General features: G+C 44.3%; 1 protein-coding gene across 3 annotated transcripts in view; it reads right to left on the reverse strand.

The window, feature by feature from the left end:
* Positions 1-724: 724 nt before the first annotated feature.
* Positions 725-27,608, reverse strand: part of LOC121540498 (CMP-N-acetylneuraminate-beta-1,4-galactoside alpha-2,3-sialyltransferase) — a 108,169-nt gene continuing 81,285 nt past the window's right edge. For all 3 annotated transcript variants that reach the window (XM_041849413.2, XM_041849412.2, XM_041849414.2), the window contains 3 exons: positions 27,340-27,486; positions 18,519-18,665; positions 725-1,274 (listed from right to left, as the gene is read on the reverse strand). In XM_041849413.2, coding sequence (XP_041705347.1) covers positions 1,170-1,274; positions 18,519-18,665; positions 27,340-27,486 — 399 coding nt within the window. In that variant the 3' untranslated portion in view covers positions 725-1,169. The remainder of the gene's footprint in view (positions 1,275-18,518; positions 18,666-27,339; positions 27,487-27,608) is intronic.

Here is a 27,608-nt window from a genome sequence, read left to right on the forward strand (position 1 = left end):
GGGCACTGCAGCCATTACGAGATATGAACATAAATAACAGTTTAAGAACAGTAACAACAGTTTCTGCAATGTGTATGTGGTGACTGAATATATTCAAGTATACTGTAGTAGTATGAGCAGAGGTATGCACTTCTTCCTCCTCCAAAGGTATTCTTGGCACAACCCATTATGTCCAGAATCTCAGCCCATCTTTTCAAAGTACTGTTTTGAGTCAGCAGTTTTAAGTTCCTCAGTGTCCACATCACAGAGGACTTGTCATGGACCAACAACACCACCACTCTTGTCAGCGTCTGTAATTCCTAAGGCGGCTGAAGAAATCTAGCATGCCACCCTGGGTCCTCTCCAAATAATACTGCTGCACCATCGAGAGCGCCCTGACCGGTTGCATTACGGCCTGGTACGGGAATTGCTTCATTCACGACCACAAGGCCCTCCAGCGGGTGGTGAAGACGGCCCAGCACATCACTGGGACCATACTCCCACCCACCCAGGACATCTAAACGGTGCCTGAGGAAGGCTCACAGCATCATCAAGGACACCACACACCCCAGCCACGAGCTGTTTACTCCCTTACCGTCAGGCAGATGGTATCAGAACATGAGGTCTGATACCACAAATCCCCTCTTCCCCAAAACACGCGTAAATACTGGACTATAAATTGTGCCTTCCCGTATTATACTTATGCTAAATGTTTATTATATTCTACTGAGCCATTTACTTTATGTTCATATTCTTATATTTTATTATTTCTTATTGTTGTTGCATTGTAGAGAAGGAACCTGCAAGTAAGCATTTCGTTGGACGGTGTATACCATGTGTATCCCATACATACGACTAATAAAACTTGAAACTATTGTCACACTGTAGCAAATCATAAAATAGAACAGTATAACTCTGTGTTCTACAGAGTTCAAGCTCTCTGTGTTCTAGAGTATTATTGAGTGTTGTATGTAGTTCTATCTCTCCAGTGAAGATGCCATCTACCACAGTTCTCTTCTGTCAGAGATAGGAATGCTTCAGAACACTTCACCAGCCTTCTGTCCTGACAACCGTATGTCTCAGCCAGGGGTGAAGGTTAGGTTGAGGGGAACAGAGCAGGACTTCACAATGCTGCCCCTGTGTTTCTCCTCCATCTCTCTCTGTGACCTGGGATTGGCTGGATGTTGTCATCAGCACCCTGAGCCACAGATCCCATGGGTCAAGTCCTGTATAACCCCCGCCTTCACCAGCTTAATCAGGAACTCCTTCTCTTCAGAAATGTTATGAGTCCAGGACTGTGAACAGGAGACAGGGAGGGAGGAGAGGATAGGTGGGGAGAGAGGGAGGATAGAGGGGTAGAAAGGACAGAGGGGTAGAGGACAGGAGATGCAGAGGAAAACAATTAGGTGCTTTACAGGAGATGGAGGTAAAAAGTAACATTCTTTGAAAATGGAGGTAGGGAGGATGACAAAGCTGTTGCGTCCATATACCATTACTTTACTTTCAACTTTTGATCACAGAGATTTTCTCAGTGGATGCAAAGGCGAGAGGTACAATAGTAACATAAAAGAAAAACTAAAGTAAACAGACCATTGAGGTTGACAGGGAAACTATTGTGTCTTTCTAAAGGAGCTTTCTCCACTTACGGAGCTGCCCCTTAAATACAGGGGATGAGGGAGAGACAATACCAGATGACTGTACAATGTGGTTCACTAAACGTTGTGGCTAAACCACTTTAACGTGGGCTGTTGGATGCAAAAGATAAGAGAGAGAAAGAGAACTGCTTTATTATTATGGCTTTACAAGCTAAATGTGAAAACCATTCACTGCTCAAAACAGCAACGTCCATAGTGAAAGATCTGAGGTTAGAAATGCCGGTATATGACGGTAAATGATGATGGGAAAACTAGTGTCATTACAGGCGTGTTCAAAAAACGTATTAGTATCAACCACGACCACATGCTTTACAGGAACAACCTATCCCATACTTGCCTCTACTGAAACCAATAGCTGTTGTCAAACAGTTGAAAGGCAATAGCTATCGTGTGTCTGGTCTAAAACACCACCCTTTACGTAACTATCCTATATAACTGCCATAAATGTGTTTCATTTTCCTTAGGAGAAGTTATCTGCAGGTCTCTTTCCAAAAAATAGACACAATAAACAATGTGGAACGGTAAACATTGGGTGTGCGGGAGTTCTCTTTTTTATAATGACGTTATCTGCAGAACCATGCTGTACTGTTGGCTAGACTGGCTATCTCAGGTAGAGTTGGTTCATGTCTGGAGCCTGCAGGGACAGCTGAGTGACTGACAGCTCAGAAGAGCAGGAAGGGAGGAAGGGATGAGGGGGGGGGATGACTAGGGCTTCAGATGCTTCCACCTGCTCCTCAGACTCTCTCTCGCTCTCCCTATCTATTTTTCGCTCTCTCTGTCCCTCTCCCTCCCTTTCTCTCTTTCTAGGGTACAGAGCAGAGCTTCACATTCCCTTCTCCCCACCCAGGACTTCCCTCTACAGAGATAGGATGGCCTTACTGAAGAGCTCAGTGACTTTCAACGTGGTACCGTCATAGGATTCGACCTTTCCAGAAAGTATGCCCCAGTCAACTGTTATTGTAAAGTGGAAACGTCTAGGAGCAACAATGGCTCAGCCGCGAAGTGGTAGGCCACACAAGCGCTCATCTCTTCCCCTTCATCTACACTGATTGAAGTGGATTTAACAAGTGACATCAATAAGGGATCATAGCTTCCACCCGGATTCACCTGGTCAGTCTATGTCATGGAATGAGCAGGTGTTCATAATGTTTTGTACTCTCAGTATAGGTGATATTTGTTGAGTCTTGCTTCAGTTGGTCTCACACTTTTTTCCAAAAGGGTTTTTTGGCCAGCCCCATAGGAGAACGCTTTTTGGTTCCAGGTAGAACCCTTTTGGGTTCCAGGTACAACCCTTTTGGGTTCCATGTAGAACTCTCTGTGGAAAGGGTTATTTTATTTTACTTCTGCTCTTTTTTTCTCAACACTTTTTTTGTTGTTGTTTTATTTTTACTTATTTTTTTGTTGTTGATTTGATTTGATTTGATTTCTACCTGGAAACAAAAGGGATCTACTTGGAACAAGTGTTCTTCAAAGGGTTCTCCTATGAGGACAGCCTAAGAACCCCTTTCGTTTCAAGATAGCACCTAACAGTGCAGTGAATCATTAAGGGATCATTAGGAAGAGCATATGATAAGTGTTTGAACAGTCCTAGCTGTTCAGTACATAGCTGTGTGTGTTTGCCCAATTCAGAGGCAGGATATCCTGCTGGACCGAGCGGTTCTACTGGCACAGACCCAAAGGTCTTTGAGTGTGAGGCTCAGCGTTCGTCTTGGATTGACAGCTTCACACGGGCCCTGGGTCACCCAGAGAGAGAATACTGTACTACCACAGCTCTTAATTATACATGGCAGGGGGGTGGGGATGGGGCTGAGACGGGTTTGTGATGCTGCAAATTAAAACACAAGTTGACATGAGTATAAGGAGAGTGCACACTGACACCTGGTTCAAATCAAATCAAATTGTATTGGTTACATGGGGTTAGAAGCTGTTCAGGTGCCTTTTTGTCCCAGACTTGGCGCTCCGGTACCACTTGCCATGCGGTAGCAGAGAGAACAGTCTATTACTTGGGTGGCTGGAGTCTTTGACCATTTTTAGGGCCTTCCTCTGCACCTGGTATAGAGGTCCTGGATGGCAGGGAGTTTGGCCCCAGTGATACACTGGGCCGTACGCAGTACCCTCTGTAGAGCCTTGCGGTCGGATGCTGAGCAGTTGTGATACCAAACGGTGATGCAGCCAGTCAAGATAATCTCAATGGTGCAGCTGTATAACTTTTTGAGGATCTGAGGGCCCATGCCAAATCCTTTCAGCCTCCGATAATAGGTCCTTAGTGATGTGGACACCGAGGAATATGAAGCTCTCGACCCGCTCCACTACAGCCCCTTCGATGTGAATGGGGGCGTGTTCATTCCTCCATTTCCTGTAGTCCACGAAAAGCTTCTTTGTCTTGCCCACGTTGAGGGAGTGGTCTGCCAGGTCTCTGACCTCCTCATCAGTGATCAGGCCTACCACCGTCGTGTCGTCTGCAAACTTAATGATGGTGTTGGAGTCATGCACGGCCACGCAGTCATGGGTGAACAGGGAGTACAGGAGGGGACCGAGCATGCACCCAGTTGCAGAAGGAGGTGTTCAGTCCCAGGGTCCTTAGCTTAGTGATGCTTGGAGGGCACTATGGTGTTGAATGCTGAGCTGTAGTCAATGAACAGCATTCTCACGTATGTGTTCCTTTTGTCCAGGTGGGAAAGGGCAGTGTGGAGTGCAATAGACATTCCGTCATCTGTGGATCTGTTGGGGCGGTGTGCGAATTAGAGTGGGTCCAGGGCTTCTGGGATGATGGTGTTGAAGTGAGCCATGACCAGCCTTATAAAGCATTTCATGGCTACAAATCTGAATGCTACAAGGCGGTAGTTATTTAGACAGGTTACCTTGGCATTCTTAGGCACAGGGACTATGGTGGTTTGCTTAAAAAAAGTAGGCACACTACATGACTAAAGTATGTGGACAACTGCTTGTCGAACATCTCATTCCAAAATCATGGGCGTTAATATGGAGTTGGTCCCCCCCTTTGGTGCTATAACAGCCTCCACTCTTCTGGGAAGGCTTTCCACTAGATGTTGGAACATTGCTGCGGGGACTTGCTTCCATTCAGCCACAAGAGCATTAGTGAGGTCGGGCACTGATGTTGGGGCGATTAGGCCTGGCTCGCAGTTGGCATTCCAATTCATCCCAAATGTGTTAGATGGGGTTGAGGTCAGGGCTCTGTGCAGGCCAGTCAAGTTCTTCCATACTTATCTCGACAAACCATTTCTTTATGGACCTCGCTCTGTGCACAGGGGCATTGTCCTCCTGAAACAGGGTTGTGGGTTCGATTCCCACGGGGGGCCAGTATGAAAAATGTATGCACTCACTAACTGTAAGTCGCTCTGGATAAGAGCGTCTGCTAAATGACTAAAATGTAAAATGTAGTTGTATGCTGTAGCGTTAAGATTTCCCCCCGCCAAACCCAGATTCGTCCGTCGGACTGCCAGATGGTGAAGCGTGATTAATCACTCCAGAGAACGCGTTTCCACTGCTCCATAGTCCAATGGCAGCAAACTTTACACCACTCCAGCTGACATTGGCATTGCGCATGGTGATCTTAGGCTTGTGTGCGGCTGCTCGGCCATGGAAACCCATTTCATGAAGCTCCCGACAAACAGTTATTGTGCTGACGTTGCTTCCAGAGGCAGCTTGGAACTCGGTAGTGAGTGTTGCAACCGTGGACAGACGAGTTTTATGCGCTAAATGCTTCAGCACTCGGCGGTCCTGTTCTGTGAGCTTGTGTGGCCTACCACTTCACAGCTGAGCCATTGTTCCTCCTAGATGTTTCCACTTCACAATAACAGCACTTACAGTTGACCGGGGCAGCTCTAGCACGGCAGAAATTTGATGAACTGACTTGTTGGAAAGGTGGCATCCTATGACGGTGCCACGTTGAAAGTCACTGAGCTCTTCAGTAAGGCCATTCTACTGCCAATGTTTGTCTATGGAGATTGGCGGTGTGCTCGATTTTATACACCTGTCAGCAACGGGTGTGGCTGAAATAGCCGAATCCACTTATTTGAAGGGGTGTCCACATACTTTTGTATATATAGTGTATTACAGACTGGGTCAGAGAGAGGTTGAAAATGTCATTGAAGACACTTGCCAGCTGGTCAGTGCATGCTCTGAGTACGCGTCCTGGTAATCCATCTGGCCCTGTGGCCTTGTGAATGTTAACCTGTTTAAAGGTCTTACTCGCATCGGCTATGGAGAGATTGATCATACAGTCGTCCTGAACAGCTGGGGCTCTCACGCATGGTTCATTGTTGCTTGCCTCGAAACAAGCATTGGAGGCATTTAGCTCATCTGGTAGCCTCGCATCACTGGGCAGCTCTCGGATGGGTTTCCCTTTGTAGTCCGTGATAGTTTGCAAGCCCTGCCACATCCGACGAGCGTCAGAGACGGTGTAGTAGGATTTGATCTTAGTCCTGTATTGATGCTTTGGCTGTTTGATGGATTGTCCGAGGGTGTAGCAGGATTTCTTACAAGCGTCCGGATTAGTGGTTGGGGAGTTGTGTGTGTGTGTGCTGGGGGTGATCACGTCAGCTATGGAGGGACCAGAGCAGCCACTCTGGGCTCTGACATCCCTTAGTAAAGAGTGATTTATGACCAGTCAGTGCTGTGTACTTAACCATCAGATCAGATGGCCCCTCTAGACACTGAGACTAGTGGCTGTCTGTGTCCTAAGTTGTTGTCTGTGTCCCTATTCCCTATAGTGCACTACTTTTTTAGGGCTCTGGTCTAAACCTACTACTTTAGGGCTCTGGTCAAAAGTTGTGCACTAGTAAGGGAATAGGGTGCCATTTGGGACACACTTGCTGTGGTGCTTGTGGTAGTGCCCCCTCTTTAGAACTCGGCACCCACAGGCTCCTATACACTTGAGTTTCTTTACACATCCTACTTAATATCCTACTCCACATCTCGCCTCTCGTGTGGTGGTGGGAACTGGGAAGTAACATGATGAATATAAGAGAGTAACCATGGGACTCTTGGAGAAGGGTATTAAATAATGACAGAAAGGTTAGTGTAAACTTCCACTGGGGAGAAGTAAACTAGCAAAGCTAAACAGACAGGATGTTGGTGGGCAGTTTAACGGGAGACAGAGAGACACGCTTAGCAGGGAATGCTAACACAGGCTGGCTGTAAGGTTCATAGCTGTGGACTTTGAGTGGGCGGATGGATAGGTGGATCTTACTTGTATGTTCCAGTAACTAAGGGTTCAGAGAACAGCCGATACCACAGCAACACAGTCAAGTGACCTGTATGACTCATCATCAAAGGGATCCCCCACAACGTTGTCTGTTTGTCTCTTTCAGATCAACCTAACTCTTTCGTAAGCTAATTACCCTTTCACAACCTAACCCTTTCAGAACCTAACCCTGTCATAACTCTTTCATAAACTAACCTTTACAAACGAACCCTTCACAAACTAACCCTGTCAACATGCTTAGAAAAAAAGGTACTATCTAGAACCTAAAAGGGTACTTCGGCTGTCCCAATAGGAGAACCATTTAAAGAACCCTTTTTGTTCCAGGTAGGACCCTTTCCACAAAAGGGTTCTCCTATGGGGACAGCCGAAGAACCCTATTGGAACCCTTTTTTCAAAGAGTATAGTCTTCTGGACTGATGTATTCTAAAGTGAAAAGAGTGGCACTAACTGGTGGTGGACTCCAATAGAGGTGCTGGTTTAACATGTAGGTCCAACTGTCTCGGCTCCTCTGTTAGAAGGCGGATAATGACAAGCAGGAGACAGATGTACAGAACACGCTTTATTCCACACTGACAGAGGGGCACACACACAGCGATAGGAATGGACTGATGGTAGTAGTGAAAGTGATAGTGGTTGTCTAGGAAAAGACAAGAGAGATAGAATCAGACAATGCACAACTGTTATAGCTACAAAGGCAGTAATAATGTAATTGTAATGCTAACGTGGTAATAGCAGTGCTAATAACTACATAAATGTGGCAAGCAATATATTGGCTAATAGCACACAATGAACACAACAGGATATATACAAAGGAATAGCAGTAGCACTGACCCGTAGCACTGACGTCTGTAGCCATGAAGTGCTTTGAAAGTCTGGTCATGGATCACATCAACAGCATTATCCCAGAAACCCTAGACCCACTCCAATTTGCATACCGCCCCAACAGATCCACAGATGATGCAATCTCTATTGCACTCCACACTGCCCTTTCCCACCTGGACAAGAGGAACACCTACGTGAGAATGCTATTCATTGACTACAGCTCAGCATTCAACACCATAGTGCCCTCTAAGCTAAGGATCCTGGGACTAAACACCTCCCTCTGCAACTGGATCCTGGACTTCCTGACGGGCCGCCCCCAGGTGGTAAGGGTAGGTAACAACACATCTGCCACACTGATCCTCAACACGGGGGCCCCTCAGGGGTGCGTGCTCAGTCCCCTCCTGTACTCTCTGTTCACCCATGACTGCATGGCCAGGCACGACTCTAACACCATCATTAAGTTTGCCGACGACACAACAGTGGTAGGCCTGATCACCGACAACGATGAGACAGCCTATAGGGAGGAGGTCAGAGACCTGGCCGTGTGGTGCCAGGACAACAACCTCTCCCTCAACGTGACCAAGACAAAGGAGATGATTGTGGACTACAGGAAAAAAAAGAGGACTGAGCACGCCCCCATTCTCATCGACGGGGTTGTAGTGGAACAGGTTGAGAGCTTCAAGTTCCTTGGTGTCCACATCACCAACGAACTATCATGGTCCAAACACACCAAGACAGTCGTGAAGAGGGCACGACAAAGCCTATTCTCCCTCAGGAGACTGAAAAGATTTGGCATGGGTCCTCAGATCCTCAAAAAATTCTACAGCTGCACCATCGAGAGCATCCTGACTGGTTGCATCACCGCCTGGTATGGCAACTGCTTGGCCTCCGACCGCAAGGCACTACAGAGGGTAGTGCGTACGGCCCAGTACATCACTGGGGCCAAGCTTCCTGCCATCCAGGACCTCTATACCAGGCGGTGTCAGAGGAAGGCCCTCAAAATTGTCAAAGACTCTAGCCACCCTAGTCATAGACTGTTCTCTCTGCTACCGCACGGCAAGCGGTACCGGAGTGCCAAGTCTAGGTCCAAAAGACTTCTCAACAGCTTCTACCCCCAAGCCATAAGACTCCTGAACAGCTAATCATGGCTACCCGGACTATTTGCACTGCCCCCCCACCCCATCCTTTTTACGCTGCTGCTACTCTGTAAATTATTTATGCATAGTCACTTTAACTCTACCCACATTACCTCAACTAGCCTGTGCCCCCGCACATTGACTCTGCAACGGTACACCCCTGTATATATAGCCTCCCTACTGTTACTTTATTTTACTTCTGCTCTTTTTTTTCTCAACACTTTTTTTGTTGTTGTTTTATTTTTACTTTTTTTGTTTAAAATAAATGCACTGTTGGTTAAAGGCTGTAAGTAAGCATTTCACTGTAATGTCTGCACCTGTTGTATTCGGCGCATGTGACCAATAAAATTTGATTTGATTTGATTAGCATGAGCAGTACTAGCATGTTAGCAATATTGGCTACACAGAGAGGCTAGTAGGACCCAGCTAATGTGGCACACAACATGACAGTATATACACAATCAGTCAAAGGTTTGGACACACCTACTCATTCAAGGGTTTTTCTTTATTTTCTACTATTTTTTACATTGTAGAATAATAGTGAAGAAATCAAAACTATGAAATAACACATGGAATCATGTAGTATCCAGAAAAGTGTTAAACAAATCAAAATATATTTTATATTTGAGATTCTTCAAATAGCCACCCTTTGCCTTGATGACAGCTTTGCACACTCTTGGCATTCTCTCAACCAGCTTCATGAGGTAGTCACCTGGAATGCATTTCAATTAACAGCTGTGCCTTCTTAAAAGTTAATTTCTGGAATGTCTTTCAGTTGTGTTGTGACAAGGTGTGTGTGTGTGTGTGTGTGTGTGTGGGGGGGTGTATACAGAAGATAGCCCTATTTGGTAAAAGACCAAGTCCATATTATGTCAAGAACAGCTCAACTAAGCAAAGAGACACGGAAGTCCATCATTACTTTAAGACATGAAGGTCAATACGGAACATTTCAATAACTTTTAAAGTCTCTTCAAGTGCAGTTGCAAAAACCATCATGTATTATGATGAAACTGTCTCTCATGAGGACCGCCACAGGAATGGAAGACCCAGAGTTACCTCTGCTGCAGAGGATAAGTTCATTAAAGTTACCAGCCTCAGTAATTGCAGCCCAAATAAATTATTCACAGAGTTGAAGTCACAGACACATCTCAACATCAACTTTTCAGAGGAGACCACGTGAATCAGGCCTACATGGTGGAATTGCTGCAAATAAACCACTACTAAAGGACACCAATAAGAAGAACAGACCTGCTTGGGCCAAGAAACATGAGCAATGGACATTAGACCGGTGGAAATTTGTCCTTTGGTCTTGAGTCCAAATTGGAGATTTTTGGTTCCACCTGCCGTGTCTTTGTGAGACACGGTGTGGGTGAACGGATGATCTCCGCTGGTGTAGTTCCCACCGTAAAGCATGGAGGAGGAGGTGTTATGGTGTGGGGGTGCTTTGCTGGTGACACTGTCTGTGATTTATTTAGAATTCTAGGCACAGTTAACCAGCATGGCTACCACAGCATTCTGCAGCAATACTCCATCCCATCTCGTTTGGGCTTAGTGGGACTATCATTTGTTTTTCAACAGGACAATGACCCATCACACCTCCAGGCTGTGTAAGGGCTATTTTACCAAGAAGGAGAGCGATTGAGTGCTGCATCAGATGACCTGGCCTCCACAATCCCCCGACCTCAACCCAATTGAGATGGTTCGGGATGAGTCGGATGTTAGAGTGAAGGAAAAACAGCCAACAAGTGCTCAGCATTTGTGGGAACTCCTTCAAGACTGTTGGAAAAGCATTACAGGTGAAGCTGGTTGAGAGAATGCAAAAGCTGTCATCAAGGCAAAGGGTGGCTATTTGAAGAATCTCAAATGTAAATATGTTTAACACTTTTTTGGTTACTACATAGTTTTGATATCTTCACTATTATTCTACAATGTATAACATAGTAAAAAAAATAAAGAAAAACCCTTACATTTACATTTTAGTCATTTAGCAGACACTCTTATCCAGAGCGACTTACAGTTAGTGAGTGCATACATTATTATTCCCTGTGGGAAACGAACCCACAACCCTGGCGTTGCAAAAGCCATGCTCTACCAACTGAGCTACATCCCTGCCGGCCATTCCCTCCCCTACCCTGGACGACGCTAGGCCAATTGTGCGCCGCCCCATGGGTATCCCGGTCACGGCCGGCTACGACAGAGCCTGGATTCGAACCAGGATCTCTAGTTGCACAGCTAGCACTGCGATACAGTGCCTTAGACCACTGCGCCACTCGGGAGGACAGGTGTGTCCAAACTCCCTTGAATGAGTAGGTGTGTCCAAACTTTTGACTGGTACTGTGTAGCTCAGTTGGTAGAGCATGGTTTTTGCAACGCCAGGGTTGTGGGTTCGATTCCCACAGGGGAGGGCAGTATGAAAATGTATCCACTCACTAACTGTAAGTTAGCGTCTGCTAAATGACTAAAATGTAAAAAAATTTTAGCACACTAGGTTAGGCAATACCAGGCTAGTAGTACGGGACAGTATATACAGAGGCAGGATAGCATGCTAGGCTAGTAGGCCACAGGCTCTGGGCCTTGGCAGACAACGTAAAAGCTATTCACTTAGTAGGAAGGGTCCAGCGGTGAGTTTTGTTGAGGTGGTGCAAAGTTCTTCTGACCTGTTGCCTCTCTGCCCCCCAGCAGTAAAAGGCTACAAAGTTTGTCTCTTCAGTCCCACAGATAGGGAGAGGGTTTGAATGGTTAATGTCTGAGGGTTTAATGATAAAGGTTAGAGGGTTTTGTACATAAAGGCTGCAGGTATAAATGACTCACTTCATGAATGAATCACTGGAACCTAGGATGAGATAATGATCTTTATAGTCTTCTATAAAGGTGGTGGCAGGTAGCCTGGCGGGTAGGAGCATTGGGCCAGTACCCAAAAGGTTGCTGGATCGAGCTGACATGGTAAAAATGTGTTGTTCTACCCCTGAGCAAGGTAGTTAACCTTTGTAGCTTTTTATTACTGAGGTAGGCTACCATCCCCTGCCTCAGCTTGACCAGTGGTAGAGGCCACTTCACACCTCTGTGTTAGGGACCAGGTTGCTAGTAGACTCAGTCAGCTGATCTGGTCAGACAATCACAGACCCTATCAGGTGGAGTAACAGACCCCTATTCCTGCCTGTTCTTTAGTTGGACACAGGGGTTCAGAGAGACAACAGGTCAGAAGAACAACAACTGCTCCCCGGTCGGCTATGAAGTGGATGTCGATTAAGGAAGCCCCCAGCACCGCTCTGATTCAGAGGGCTTGGGTTAAATGTGGAAGACACATGTCAGTTGAATGCATTCAGTTGTACTGACTAGGTATCACCTTTCCCTTTTTTGACTGAAACACTGGGATTCGCTACAAGGTAGTCTGACTGTCTCTTACAGGTCAACCTAACCCTAGTCTCGCATTGCCATACCTCCAAAATCACATCGTTGTCACGCTTCTCTTGAAAGTCTGGGGAATTTTGTGTTACAAAAATAGGTTTGAATGATCCGCTGGCTCCAAGCGGCAAGATTTTGATTGTTGTGTATTCTAGTGCTACACGATCTAACCCGCTCTGGTGCCTTGTCTCCATTCGTCCACATGGCTGCTGCTGCGCTTTGCTACCACCGGAAAGATCTTGAAGAATGCCCATTATTTCGTTTTTGTAAGGACCCAAAAAAAACAGAGGCAGTGGGAGAACCTATTTAAGTAAGTAAATACATTTAGAAAATGTATGACAGTAATAGCAGTAGGCCACTTTGTAGGCTAACTCAACTGAGCTGCTAGCTAGCTAACTTTACACACTGTTTAGCTAAGTGAATTAAATGTAATCAGCTAACTTTCTATTTGCTCGCTATCTTGATGTAATCATTGTAAATTACAAAGACAGTTTCCAATGCATTTGTAGATAATAGCCATGGAAATATTGACCATTGTTACTCCCCCTTCCGGGGTGGCTAAAAAGCCGTCCCCAGCGCCCTTCCTTCGGCAAATCAGATCACGCCTACATTCTGCCCCTCCCTTCCTATAGGCAGAAACTTAAACAGGAAGTACCCATGGTAAGGACTGTTCAACGTTGGTCTGACCAATCGGAATGCTTCAAGATTGTTTTGATCACGGGGACTGGGATGTGTTCCGGGTTGCATCAGAATAACATTGACATATACACTGACTTGGTGACTGAATTCATCAGATCAAATCAAAGCACATTTCAGACATGGAATGCAACGCAACGCAATGTGGTTTAGAGGAAAAAACAAATACAAAATGAAAATAAAAGCTGAAATATTTACTACACAACAAGCATAAGATAAAAAAACAAAAGAATGACAAACTGAACAACTAAAAAGCACCTACGGAAAAGCAAAGCTAAAAATATGTGTTTTAAGATCTCTTTTAAATATGTCCACAGTTTCGGCCCCCCTCAGGTTCTCTAGCAGGCTATTCCAGAAGCTGGGGGCATAATAACTAAAGGCTGCCTCTCCATGCCTCTTGGTCCTAGATTTTGGGATAGTTAAAAGGCCAGTGTCAGAGGACCTGAGGGACCTACTGGGTACATAACTTAAAAGCATGTCTGACACGTAATGGGGTGCACAATCGTGGATTGATTTAAAAACCAATACAAGAATCTTAAAATTAATTATAAAACTCACAGGCAGCCGGTGTTCATAGAGGAAGTGCATAGAGGATGTTGTTCTCACTGTGACGATTAGAACTTATCCAAACCAAAAAATGTGGATAGATGGCAGCATTCGCCCAAAACTGAAAGCGTGAACCACCGCAATTAACCACGGCAAGGTGACTGGGAACATGGACGAGTACAAACAGTCCAGTTATGCCCTCCGTAAGGCAATAAAACAGTCACAATTCAATGGCTCAGACACAAGATGTACAGTCGTGGTCAAAAGTCCTGCCACAAAAGGACCAGCTGACATCATGTCAGTGATTCTATCGTTAACACAGGCGAGAGTGTTGACGAGGACAAGGCTGGAGATCACTCTGTCATGCTGATTGAGTTAGAATAACAGACTGGAAGCTTTAAAAGGAGGGTGGTGCTTGAAATCATTGTTCTTCCTCTGTTAACCATGGTTACCTGCAAGGAAACACGTGCCGTCATCATTGCTTTGCACAAAAAGGGCTTCACAGGCAAGGATATTGCCGCTAAATCAACCATTTATCGGATCATCAAGAACTTCAAGGAGAGCGGTTCAATTGTTGTGAAGAAGGCTTCAGGGAGCCCAAGAAAGTCCAGCAAGTGCCAGGACCGTCTCCTAAAGTTGATTCAGCTGCGGGATCGGGGCACCACCAGTGCAGAGCTTGCTCAGGAATGGCAGCAGGCAGGTGTGAGTGCATCTGCACACACAGTGAGGCGAAGACTTTTGGAGGATGGCCTGGTGTCAAGAAGGGCAGCAAAGAAGCCACTTCTCTCCAGGAAAAACATCAGGGACAGACTGATATTCTGCAAAAGGTACAGGAATTGGCTGCTGAGGACTGGGGTAAAGTCATTTTCTCTGATAAATCCCCTTTCTGATTGTTTGGGGCATCCGGAAAAAAGCTTTTCCGTAGAAGACAAGGTGAGCGCTACCATCAGTCCTGTGTCATGCCAACAGTAAAGCATCCTGAGACCATTCATGTGTGGGGTTGCGTCTCAACCAAGGGAGTGGGCTCACTCACAATTTTGAGAACACAGCCATGAATAAAGAATGGTACCAACACATTCTCAGAGAGCAACTTCTCCCAACCATCCAAGAACAGTTTGGTGACAAACAATGCCTTTTCCAGCATGATGGAGCACCTTGCCATAAGGCAAAAGTGATAACTAAGTGGCTCGGGGAACAAAACATCGACATTTTGGGTCCATGGCCAGGAAACTCCCCAGACCTTAATTCCATTGAGAACTTGTGGTCAATCCTCAAGACGCGGGTGGACAAACAAACCCACAAATTCTGACAAACTCCAAGCATTGATTATGCAAGAATGGGCTGCCATCAGTCAAGATGTGGCCCAGAAGTTAATTGACAGCATGCCAGGGTGGATTGCAGAGGTCTTGAAAAAGAATGGTCAACACTGCAAATATTGACTCTTTGCATAAACTTAATGTAATTGTCAATAGAAATCTTAGACACTTATGGAATGCTTGTAATTATACTTCAGTATACCATAGTAACATCTAAAAAAATATCTAAAAACACAGAAGCAGCAAACTTTGAAGACCAATACTTGTGTCATTCTCAAAGCTTTTGACCACAACTGTATATGGCAGGGACTCAAGACAATCAAGGATTATAAATGGAAAGACAGCCACGTCGCTAACACCGACGCCTTGCTCCCGGACAAGCTAAACACCTTCTTCGCCCGCTTCAAAGAAAACAATGTGCTGCCGACGCGGGTCAACACCAGTCATGAGGACTGGGTCATGAGGATTTGCGTGTATTGTTTTGTATTGTTAGCTAGGAACATAAGCATTTCGCTACACCCACAATAACATCTGCAACATATATGTACGTGACCAATAACATTTTATTTGATTAGGAAGAGGGTGAAATTGCAGCTCCAGCATTCAGTAAAGAGAGAATGTAGGCTACTGGATACGGCAGGTAACTTTGTGGGAGGACATTATTCCCCAGTTCCAGTCCCTAGAGGGAAAGACAGAGAGATCATAGCAACATAACATTCATTGCTGTCTAATTTGAGTATAATGAAGCCTGTTTCTTTGTGATGTTTTCTGTCCTCAGATATGGAAAGCTGTGAAAACTTTTTTTGCAGATGAAGAGAAAGGTACCAATGAATGTCCCAAGATATGGATTTCCATACAGAATTTACCCCAGTAGCGCAGGGATCAGCGGAGGAAGGTTGGCCACCGTTGGTATGGAATTTTTTTGGTTCACCTGAAATTATGCTTTAGTAATAATATCCTACTTGTTACTACTCAATTATTTATTGTTGTTTAGACTAAGATGTCTTATCTTTACATACGAGTTAACTTATTTGTACATTTTGTAGTGATGAAGAGTTGATTCTGTGAAGTGTTTAAAGCTGCAATATGTAAACCTTTTGGGCGACCCGACCAAATTCACATAGAAATGTCATTCTCATTGAAAGCAAGTCTAAGAAGCGGTAGATGTGTTCTATGTCCGCTATTTCTATGCTTCCTGTTCATAAGTTTTGTTTTTGCGTCTTTTATTTTCGGTTTGTACACCAGCTTCAAACAGCTGAAAATACTATATTTTTGGTTATTGAAAGTATATTTAACAGCGGTTTAAACTGTACAATTCTCTTCACTCTATATTGCTTGTTTTGTCACATAAACTGAAATTAGAATTTTAGCAACCAGAAAATGTCGGAGTGATTTCTGCATATTGCACCAATAAACTTGTGTCAATGTTGGTCAAATATCACAATCCTGCAATAAAGAGGGGAAGGAGTTCTGTCTCTAATGTGTCTGTGTTTCTGTGTTGTATTCACAAATTAACATTTCCTTTTTGTCTAGTTGTAAGATCTCCAATCTGTTTTATTTGATTGTCACTCTCTCAGTATATCTGAATCCATTTTTCAGTTTATCGTATTAAATTGAGGAGAACAGGCTTGTGGTAATGACTGGAGCGGAATTAGTGGAATGGTATCAAATACATCAAACACATGGTTTCCATGTGATTGATGCCATTCCATTCGCAACATACCAGACATTATTATGAGCTGTCCTCCCCTCAGCAGCCTCCACTGTATGGCATGCATCGCCAATGCAGCCATAGGCCTACAGTATGATGGCATTACTGGCCTTATGTGGATCTGTCATCTGAAGCAGAGAATAGCTAAACTCACACATTGTTTACACGTTGAGCTATATGTTCTCAATAAAAAATTATACCAGTAGACAATGTATATGTGGCAAACCATATATAGTTGAAGTCGGAAGTTTACATACACTTCAAACTCAGTGCCTCTTTGCTTGACATCATGGGAAAATCAAAAGAAATCAGCCAAGACCTCAGAAAAAGAATTGTAGACCTCCACAAGTCTGGTTCATCCTTGGGAGCAATTCATCTGTACAAACAAAAGTACGCAAGTATAAACACCATGGGACTACGCAGCCGTCATACCGCTCAGGAAGGAGACGCATTCTGTCTCCTAGAGATAAAAGTACTTTGTTGCGAAAAGTACAAATCAATCCCAGAACAACAGCAAAGGACCTTGTGAAGATGCTGGATACAAAAGTATCTATATCAACAGTAAAACCAGTCCTATATCGACATAACCTGAAAGGCCGCTCAGCAAGGAAGAAGCCACTGCTCCAAAACCGCCATAAACAAACCAGACTATGGTTTGCAACTGCACATGGGGACAAATATCGTACTTTTTGGAGAAATGTCCTCTGGTCTGATGAAACAAAAATAGAACTGTTTGGCCATAATGACCATCGTTATGTTTGGAGGAAAAAGGGGGTGCTTGCAAGCCGAAGAACACCATCCCAACCGTGAAGCACGGGGGTGGCAGCATCATGCTGTTTTTATTAACATTTTGTTAAAATCGTGGGAGAAATTGAACTAGCTAGTAGCTAACGGCTGCTAGCTAGTTATACCTTACAAGGTTAGCTGACTTTTCTCAAAACAAACCTCATTGTAGCTAGCTACTTCTTGTCTCTCATGCTAGCCTGCACAGCCAAATATCAATCCAGAAATTTCCAAATGAAAAATATTGATATGGCCAGCACTTTGGACCATTTCTCCCCTCTTGCTGCAGCTTTAGCTAATCTCAAATAACATAGGAATGCAGTGAAAACCAGCGTGCTGCAAACGTTCTATAATGTTTTGTCACCAGTGCTTGTTTTGTTGATTTTTTTTTTGTCCTCAGACACTTTTGTTCCTACAGCACTAATCTGGCGAGCACCTTTGGAGCTCCGCCCAAGCAAGGCATTTGATTTGTTTGACGTGTTGCGAGGCGTCACTGATTTACACCGGATTCCCATCTTTAGCTGATTTCTGACATGGAACTACCCCAGGCTTCCCGTTTTAGGGAAGCCTGGTTCGCGACGACGGTAACCTAACCCTGGCTTTCACAACCAAACTTAGGAGACTAACGCCTCAGTTCACACAAGTTTGCGGGTGCGTCCCAAATGGGAGCCAATTCCCTATGGAACCTGATCAAAAGTAGTGCACTATATAGGCCCTATAGGTAATAGGGTTCCATTTGGGATGCAACCTGAGTGAGTGCATGAAAAGCAGATCTGAGTCTATCTAGATATAGCCAAACATACACCAGACACATGTTCACTACACAGTAAAGTCTAGAAAGAATGGCTCGGGTTTTATTGGAAATGTGTGCGTGTGTGTGTGTTTGTGTGTGTGTGAACATGTAGGTGAGAGGTGAGATGCTGGTAAGGATGACACAACCCTCATCCATAGTTAACTATCAGACTGACAGCATACATTACACATACCCCTCTTTCAGCTTCCATTATTTCAACAGGACTCTGCTAAAAATCTTAACAAACCTTCTGCTTTTGGTCAGTGTGACCTTATGGTCAGATGAATGCGTTGTTTACAAAATACATGACATATTTATTTTCATGTTTCCATGATATGTGTAAGTGTGCATGTGTGTGTGTGTCAAGGCCCCACTGTGACCCTTTAAGGGGTCGACAGAGAATACGTAGCCGGGGAAAATGGCTGTCATCAGTGTCACGTCACTGGTACCTGTTTGATGGCCGCCATCTTGATCTTCTCATAGTAGTGTAGGGGGGCGTGGGGGGTACTCATGTCATAACCAAATCCAGCCACGTCTACCTCATCACAGTTATGGAGGGCCATTGTTATGGCAACAGTCCCCAGTGTCGGAATATTCTGGAAAACACAGAAGAGAAGACAAATGTTCCCTGAAACAGGACAGTGAGTAAAGTAGCCTATTAGAACTACTGGAGGTTAATAGAAAATGGGCTAACAAAGAAGAAATGTGAAAATGTAAAAAGGTTACCAAAACAGAAGTCATGGAACTATTTGAAAGACTTTAGTCACAGCTGAGTCAAGATTCAACAAGATGGTGCCGACAGACATGGTCGCCCAGGTCCTAGCTCCTAGCCAACTTTGCAGTACTTCGTTTTTTTGTGTGTTATTTCTTACATTATTTGCTCAGAACATTTCTTGCATTATTACCTACAGCCGAAAATAACTTTTGGATATTATATCACCCGGTCACTAACTAGCATTTCGACCATAAATTAGACTTTCCTGATTCTTTGTTCGTACCTCCCAAGGCATTTCCACTCATCCCAGGGGCTGCTCCAAGACGCCACCGAAGGAGAAGAGGAATACGGAGTGTGCTTTTAGTTGTATACCATCCACTGCTTCCAAGTATATTACTCACTAATGTTCAGTCCATGGACAATAAAGTAGACCGGCACAGGGCGAGGATCTCCTTCCAGAGAGACATCAGGGACTGTAACATACTCTGTTTCATGGAATCATGGCTCTCTATGGATATACTGTCCCCATCCATACAGTCAGCTGGGTTCTCCTTACATCGTGTGGACAGTAAGAAAGAACTCTCTGGGAAAAAGAAAGGTGGAGGTGTATGTTTCATGATTAACTACTCGTGTGATTGTGGTAACATTCAGGAACTCATGTCCTTTTGTTCTCCCGATCTGGAATAACTCACTATCAAATGGCCACCACATTACCTCCCGAGATAATTATCTTGGGTCATCGTCACAGCCGTGTATATTCCCCCTCAAGCCAACACCGCGACTGCCCTCAAGGAACTACACTGGACTTTGTGCAAACTTAAAAACCGCATATCCTGAGGCCGCATTTAATGTAGCTGGGGACTTTAATAAAGCAAATCTGAGGAAAATGCTACCTAAGTTTTAACACATCACCTGCGCCACTTGCTCATCAAGAATTCTTGACCATTGCTACTCCCCCTTCGGGGACGGCTACAAGGCCCACCCCCGCCCTCCCTTCGGCAAATCGTCAGTACAGAGACAAAGTGGAGTCGCAAGTGGAGACTGAGTGCTCGTTCTCCGTGGCTGACTTGAGTAACACATTTAAGTGCGTTAACCCTCGTAAGGCTGCCGAGCATATGCAGACCAGCTGGCTAGAGAGTTTATGGACATATTTAATCTCTCCGTATCCCAGTCTGTTGTCCCCACTTGCTTCAAGATGTCCACCATTGTTCCTGTACCCAAGAAAGCGAAGGTAACTGAACTAAATGATTATCGCCCCGTAGCACTCACTTCTGTCATCATGAAGTGCTTTGAGAGGCCATAGTGGCCGTTAGCCTGACGTTTGATTTTGTCATTTTAAAATATCACCCCCCAAAAAAGCAATGTCGGGGCCTCCTGAGTGGCGCAGCAGTCTAAGGAACTGCATTGCAGTGCTTGAGGCGTCACTACAGATCTGGGTTTGATCCCGGGCTGTGTCGCAGCCAGCCGCGACCATGAGGCGGCCCACAATTGGCCCAGCGTCGTCCAGGGTTAGGGGAGGGTTTGGTCGGCCGGGATGTCCTTGTCCCATTGCGCTCTAGCGATTCCTGTGGCAAGCTGGGCACATGCACGCTGACAAGGTCGCCAGTTGTACAGTGTTTCCTCTGACACATTGGTGCGGCTGGCTTCCGGGTTAAGCAAGCAGTGTGTCGAGAAGCAGTGCGGCTTGGCTGGGTCGTGTTTCGGAGGACGCATGTCTCTCGACCTTCGCCTCTCCCGAGTCCATACAGGAGTTATGCCTTGCCTATTGCTGTTTGGGTTAGTTCTTATTATACAATTTCAATGTAGAACCCCTAGTCCCTCTCAAACTGTCTCATATAGTTCCTTTGTTCCCCCCCCCATACACGCCGAGACCGGCTCAATCGATGCCTCCAATGATGCTATCTCTTTCATTGTTACCCAACACTTAGGATTACCTGAACTGTACTCATATCCTTCCATATCCTTTTCTGTACATAATGCCCTGAATCTTTTCTACAACGCCCGGAGAACTGCCCCCTTTATTCTATGTACCCAACGCACTAGAAGACCAGTTCTTAAAGCCTTTAGTCGTATCCTTATTCTACTCCTCCTCTGTTCCTCTGGTGATGTAGAGGCTAACCCAGGCCCTGCAGCCCCCAGTATCACTCCTACTCCCCAGGAGCTATCATTTATTGACTTCTGTAACCGTAAAAGTCTTGGTTTTCTGCACATAAATATCAGAAGCCTCCTTCCTAAGTTTGAGTTATTCACTGCGTTAGCACACTCCGCCAACCCTGATGTTCTAGCAGTGTCTGAATCCTGGCTTAGGAAGGCCACCAAAAATTCTGAAATTTCCATCCCCAACTATAACATTTTCCGTCTAGATAGAACTGCCAAAGGGGGGTGGAGTTGCAATCTACTGTAGAGATAGCCTGCAGAGCTCCATCATACTATCCAGGTCTGTGCCCAAACAGTTTGAGCTTTTAGTTCTAAAAATCCACCTTTCCAGAAATAAATCTCTCACTGTTGCCGCTTGCTACAGACCCCCCTCAGCCCCCCAGCTGTGCCCTGGACACCATATGTGAACTGATTGCCCCCCATCTATCCTCAGAGTTCGTACTGCTTGGTGACCTAAATTGGGATATGCTTAATACCCCAGCCATCCTACAATCCAAGCTAGATGCCCTCAACCTCACGCAAATTATCAACGAACCTACCAGGTACAACCCTAAATCCGTAAACATGGGTACCCTCATAGATATCATCCTGACTAACTTACCCTCTAAATACACCTCCGCTGTCTTCAACCAGGATCTCAGCGATCACTGCCTTATTGCCTGCGTCCGTAACGGGTCCGCGGTCAAACGACCACCCCTCATCACTGTCAAACGCTCCCAAAAACACTTCAGCGAGCAGGCCTTCCTAATTGACCTGGCCCAGGTATCCTGGATGGATATAGATCTCATTCCGTCAGTAGAGGATGCCTGGTTGTTCTTTAAAAGTAATTTCCTCTCAATCTTAAATAGACATGCCCCATTCAAAAAATACAGAACTAAGAACAGATACAGCCCCTGGTTCTCCTCAGACTTGACTGCCCTTGACCAGCACAAAAACATCCTGTGGCGTACTGCATTAGCATCAAATAGCCCCCGTGATATGCAACTTTTCAGGGAAGTTAGGAACCAATATACACAAGCAGTTAGGAAAGCAAAGGCTAACTTTTTTCAAACAGAAATTTGCATCCTGTAGCACTAACTCCAAAAAGTTTTGGGACACTGTAAAGTCCATGGAAAATAAGAGCACTTCCTCCCAGCTGCCCACTGCACTGAGGCTAGGAAACACTATCACCACCGATAAATCTACAATAATCGAGAATTTCAACAAGCATTTTGCTACGGCTGGCCATGCTTTCCACCTGGCTACCACTACCCCGGCCACCAGCTCTGCACCCTCCGCTGCAACTTGCCCATGCCCCCGCTTCTCCTTCACACAAATCCAGACAGCTGATGTTCTAAAAGAGCTGCAAAATCTGGACCCCTACAAATCATCTGGACTAGACAATCTGGACCCTTTCTTTCTAAAACTAGCCGCGAAATTGTCGCAACCCCTATTACTAGCCTGTTCAACCTCTCTTTCGTAACGTCTGAGATCCCCAGAGATTGGAAAGCTGCCGCGGTCATCCCCCTCTTCAAAGGGGGTGACACTCTAGATCCAAACTGTTACAGACCCATATCCATCCTGCCCTGCCTTTCAAAAGTTTTTGAAAGCCAAGTCAACAAACAGATCACCAACCATTTCGAATCCCACCGTACCTTCTCTGCTATGCAATCCGGTTTCCGAGCTGGTCATGGGTGCACTTCAGCCACGCTCAAGGTCCTAAATGATATTATAACCGCGATCGATAATAGACAGTACTGTGCAGCCGTTTTCATTGACCTGGCCAAGGCTTTCGACTCTGTCAACCACCGCATTCTTATTGGCAGACTAAATAGCCTTGGTTTCTCTAATGACTGCCTCGCCTGGTTCACCAACTACTTCTCAGATAGAGTTCAATGTGTCAAATCGGAGGGCCTGTTGTCTGGACCTATGGCAGTCTCTATGGGGGTGCCACAGGGTTCAATTCTTGGGCCAACTCTTTTCTCTGTGTATATCAATGACGTCGCTCTTGCTGCTGGTGACTCTCAGATCCACCTCTACGCAGACGACACCATTTTGTATACATCTGGCCCTTCATTGGACACTGTGTTAACAAACCTCCAAACGAGCTTCAATTCCATACAACACTCCTTCAGTAGCCTCCAACTGCTCTTAAACACTAGTAAAACAAAATGCATGCTCTTCAACCGAACGCTGCTTGCACCCGCCCACCCGACTAGAATCACTACTCTAGACGGGTCTGACCTAGAGTACGTGGACAACTACAAATATCTAGGTGTCTGGTTAGACTGTAAACTCTCCTTCCAGACTCACATTAAGAATCTCCAATCCAAAGTTAAATCTAGAATCGGTTTCCTATTTCGCAACAAAGCCTCCTTCACTCATGCTGCCAAACATGCCCTTGTAAAACTGACTATCCTACCGATCCTTGACTTCGGCGATGTCATTTACAAAATAGCCTCCAACACTCTACTCAGCAAATTGGATGTTGTCTATCACAGTGCCATCCGTTTTGTCTCCAAAGCCCCATATAATACCCACCACTGTGACCTGTACGCTCTTGTTGGCTGGTCCTCACTACATATTCGTCGCCAAACCCACTGGCTCCAGGCCATCTATAAATCACTGCTAGGCAAATCCCGCCTTATCTTAGCTCATTGGTCACCATAGCAACACCCACCCGTAGTCTGCGCTCCAGCGGGTATATCTCACTGGTCATCCCCAAAGCCAACACCTCCTTTGGCCGCAATTCCTTCCAGTTCTCTGCTGCCAATGACTGGAACAAACTGCAAAAATCTCTGAAGCTGGAGACGCTTATCTCCCTCACTAACTTTAGGCATCAGTTGTCAGAGCACCTTACCGATCACTGCACCTGTACACAGCCCATCTGAAATTAGCCCGCCAACTACCTCATCCCTATATTGTTATTTATTTTGCTCATCTGTACCCCAGTATCTCTATTTGCACATCATCTCTTGCACATCATTCCAGTGTTAATACTAAATTGTAATTATTTTGCACTATAGCCTATTTTATTGCCTTACCTCCATAACTTGCTAAATTTGCACACTGTATATTAATTGTATTTCTGTTGTATTTTTTTGATTTTTGTTTTGTTTTACCCCATATGTAACTCTGTGTTGTTGTTTTTATCGCACTGCTATGCTTTATCTTGGCCAGGTCGCAGTTGTAAATGAGAACTTGTTCTCAACTGGTTTACCTGGTTAAATAAAGGTGAAATAAATAAAATAAAATAAAAGTTGCAGCGATGGGACAAGATTGTAACTACCAATTGGATATCACGAAATTGTTGAGAAAAGGGGGTAAAAAGTTTTTAAAAAAAGATTTAAAAAAAGCTATGTCCTGCTCTTTTCCTAAATGTTTGTATTTTGCATTACTAATTTGTCAGAAATATGATTTTTTTTACATTTACATTTGAGTCATTTAGCAGACGCTCTTATCCAGAGCGACTTACAGTTAGTGAGTGCATACATTTTTCATGCTGAAACAGAAAAGTATTTAGAGCCTTTTTACATTTACATTACATTTTTTAAAACATTTTAGTCATTTAGCAGACGCTCTTATCCAGAGCGACTTACAGTTAGTGAGTGCATACATTTTCATACCTGTTTTCATCACACCTATTCCCAACTTAACCCGCCAAGACAATGCGCTGTAGGACCTTGGTACCCAGCCAGGCGCTAATGAGTCTCTCTCTCTCTCCTCACTGAATGAATGACAAATGGATGAATGGGCGATAATTCTGCACGTTACTTCACAATCGAATTTAAATTAGGCCTAACTGAATGATAAGGAGGGTGAAGAGGTTGATTTAATTTAGAACAACAAAAGTGTAATGATGAGTTTGTGATATGCCTATTTATTATCGTTGGCACTCATGTTAATAATTTGACCGCGCCTCTTGCGGGTTGATATCATTCTCTTACGTTTTACTTTGTAAAATTAAGATGTTACGGGACTGTTTTATTTACTATAACGCTATTACTAATAACATTTATTGTACGGGAAACGAAATCATGCTACGTGTTGCAGTAGGTCTTTAGAATAATGCCAAATATATCCTTGACTCTATCCAAGTTGATGAGCAAGGGGAAACAAACGATGCCAGTCAGTCTGCACAGCCAGCCCATCGAAACTACACCTTAACTATATGGAAACTAATTTCAAACATAATAAGAGCTAGCCTATAGACAATATTAAATTGACAATAGTCTGATGAGTGACAGCATTATCAGTTGTCAAATTGTACATCTTGTAATTGACAGATGTAGGGAAAGGAGCATCACTTTATCAAATCCTCCTTCAGAGTCATGCAGGTAAAACATTTTGATTTATATATAGTATCAGAAAGAGCATATTCTGCAGTTTCTATAACACTTACCTTTGTCAAATAACTCTCAAAATTCAAGAGGTGCAGCTATTTCCAAATGTAACTTTTTCCAATAATATCTGCGCTGTCCATGCTTTCAGCACATGACCACTCACATGGCAGCATTGTTCTGGCTACTGTGATGGACTTGAAATAGTGGTTTTTCGTTTTTACTTAAAGCCTGGAGTAACATAAACTAATGAAAATGCTATAATGTTTTTTGAAATAATTGTTTTTTCGTTTTCTAATGTTACCTTTATAAACACAACCTAATTATTATTCTTCCAATAGCATACAGTTGACTTCGGAAGTCTACATACGACTTAGCCAAATACATTTAAACTCAGTTTTTCACAATTCCTGACATTTAATCCTAGTAAAAATTCCCTGTCTTAGGTCAGTTAGGATCACCACTTTATTTTAAGAATGTGAAATGTCAGAATAATAGTAGAGAGAATTATTTATTTCAGCTTTATTTCTTTCATCACATTCCCAGTGGGTCAGAAGTTTACATACACTCAATTAGTATTTGGTTGCATTGCCTTTAAATTGTTTAACTTGGGTCAAACGTTTCAGGTAGCCTTCCACAAGCTTTCCACAATAAGTTGGGTGAATTTTGGCCCATTCCTCCTGACAGAGCTGGTGTAACTGAGTCAGGTTTGTAGGCCTCCTTGCTCGCACACACTTTTTCAGTTCTGCCCACAAATGTTCTATAGGATTGAGGTCAGGGCTTTGTGATGGCCACTCCAATACCTTGACTTTGTTGTCCTTAAGCCATTTTACCACAACTTTGGAAGTATGCTTGGGGTCATGGTCCATTTGGTAGACCCATTTGCGACTAAGCTTTAACTTCCTGACTGATGTCTTGAGATGTTGCTTCAATATATTCACATCATTTTCCTTCCTCATGATGCCATCTATTTTGTGAAGTGCACCAGTCTCTCCTGCAGCAAAGCACCCCCACAGCATGATGCTGCCACCCCCGTGCTTCACGGTTGGGATGGTGTTCTTCTGCCTTTTTCCTCCAAACATAACGACGGTCATTATGGCCAAACAGTTCTATTTTTGTTTCATCAGACCAGAGGACATTTCTCCAAAAAGTACAATATCTGTCCCCATGTGCAGTTGCAAACCATAGTCTGGCTTTTTTATGGCGGTTTTGGAGCAGTGGCTTCTTCCTTGCTGAGCAGCCTTTCAGGTAATGTCGATATAGGACTCGTTTTACTGTGAATATAGATACTTTTGTACCGGTTTCCTCCAGCATCTTCACAAGGTCCTTTGCTGTTGTTCTGGGATTGATTTGCACTTTTCACACCAAAGTACGTTCATCTGTAGGAGACAGAACGCGTCTCCTTCCTGAGTGGTATGACGGCTGCGTGGTCCCATGGTGTTTATACTTGCGTACTATTGTTTGTACAGATGAACTTGGTACCTTCAGGTGTTTGGAAATTGCTCCCAAGGATGAACCAGACTTGTGGAGGTCTACAATTTTTTTCTGAGGTCTTGGCTGATTGCTTTTGATTTTCCCATGATGTCAAGCAAAGAGGCACTGAGTTTGAAGGTAGGCCTTGAAATACATCCACAGGTACACCTCCAATTGACTCAAATTATGTCAATTAGCCTATCAGAAGCTTCTAAAGCCATGACATCATTTTCTGGAATTGTCCAAGCTGTTTAAAGACACAGTCAACTTAGTGTATGTAAACTTCTGACCCACTGGAATTGTGATACAGTGAATTACAAATAATCTGTTTGTAAACAATTGTTGGAAAATGTACTTGTGTCATGCACAAAGTAGATGTCCTAACCGACTTGCCAAAACTATAGTTTGTTAACAAGACATTTGTGGAGTGGATTGTTCTTTATATTTAATTTCTTGGAATGCCATTTAACTTCCTTGAGTATCCTGATAACACATATTCTGTAGGCTATTTATGTAAATGACTAGTTGTTAACTGTATAAAACCAGAGCCTGATTCTTGCAGTTGATGGCATTATGTTTCGATCAGTTAGTTTCCCAGTCTCTCACCCCTCTCCCCATCTTTCCGTTGTTGTGTGGCAGGCCAATGAACCTGAAGGCAGCCTCCTGGATGAAGTAAGGGTTAAGGATCCTCATCTCACTGGGCTCCCTGGGGATATGACGGGCCACAGACTTCCAGAACCCATTTGTACTATGCTACGAGAGAGAGAGAGAGAGAGAGAGAGAGAGGAAGAAAAGTTAGTTTGAATAATAGCATTAAAAATGGAAATAACAAATGAAGACATCAGTAATACATTTACCACTTGCTATAACAATGT

The sequence above is a fragment of the Coregonus clupeaformis genome, chromosome 26, assembly GCF_020615455.1.
Source record: "Coregonus clupeaformis isolate EN_2021a chromosome 26, ASM2061545v1, whole genome shotgun sequence".
NCBI lineage: Eukaryota > Metazoa > Chordata > Actinopteri > Salmoniformes > Salmonidae > Coregonus > Coregonus clupeaformis.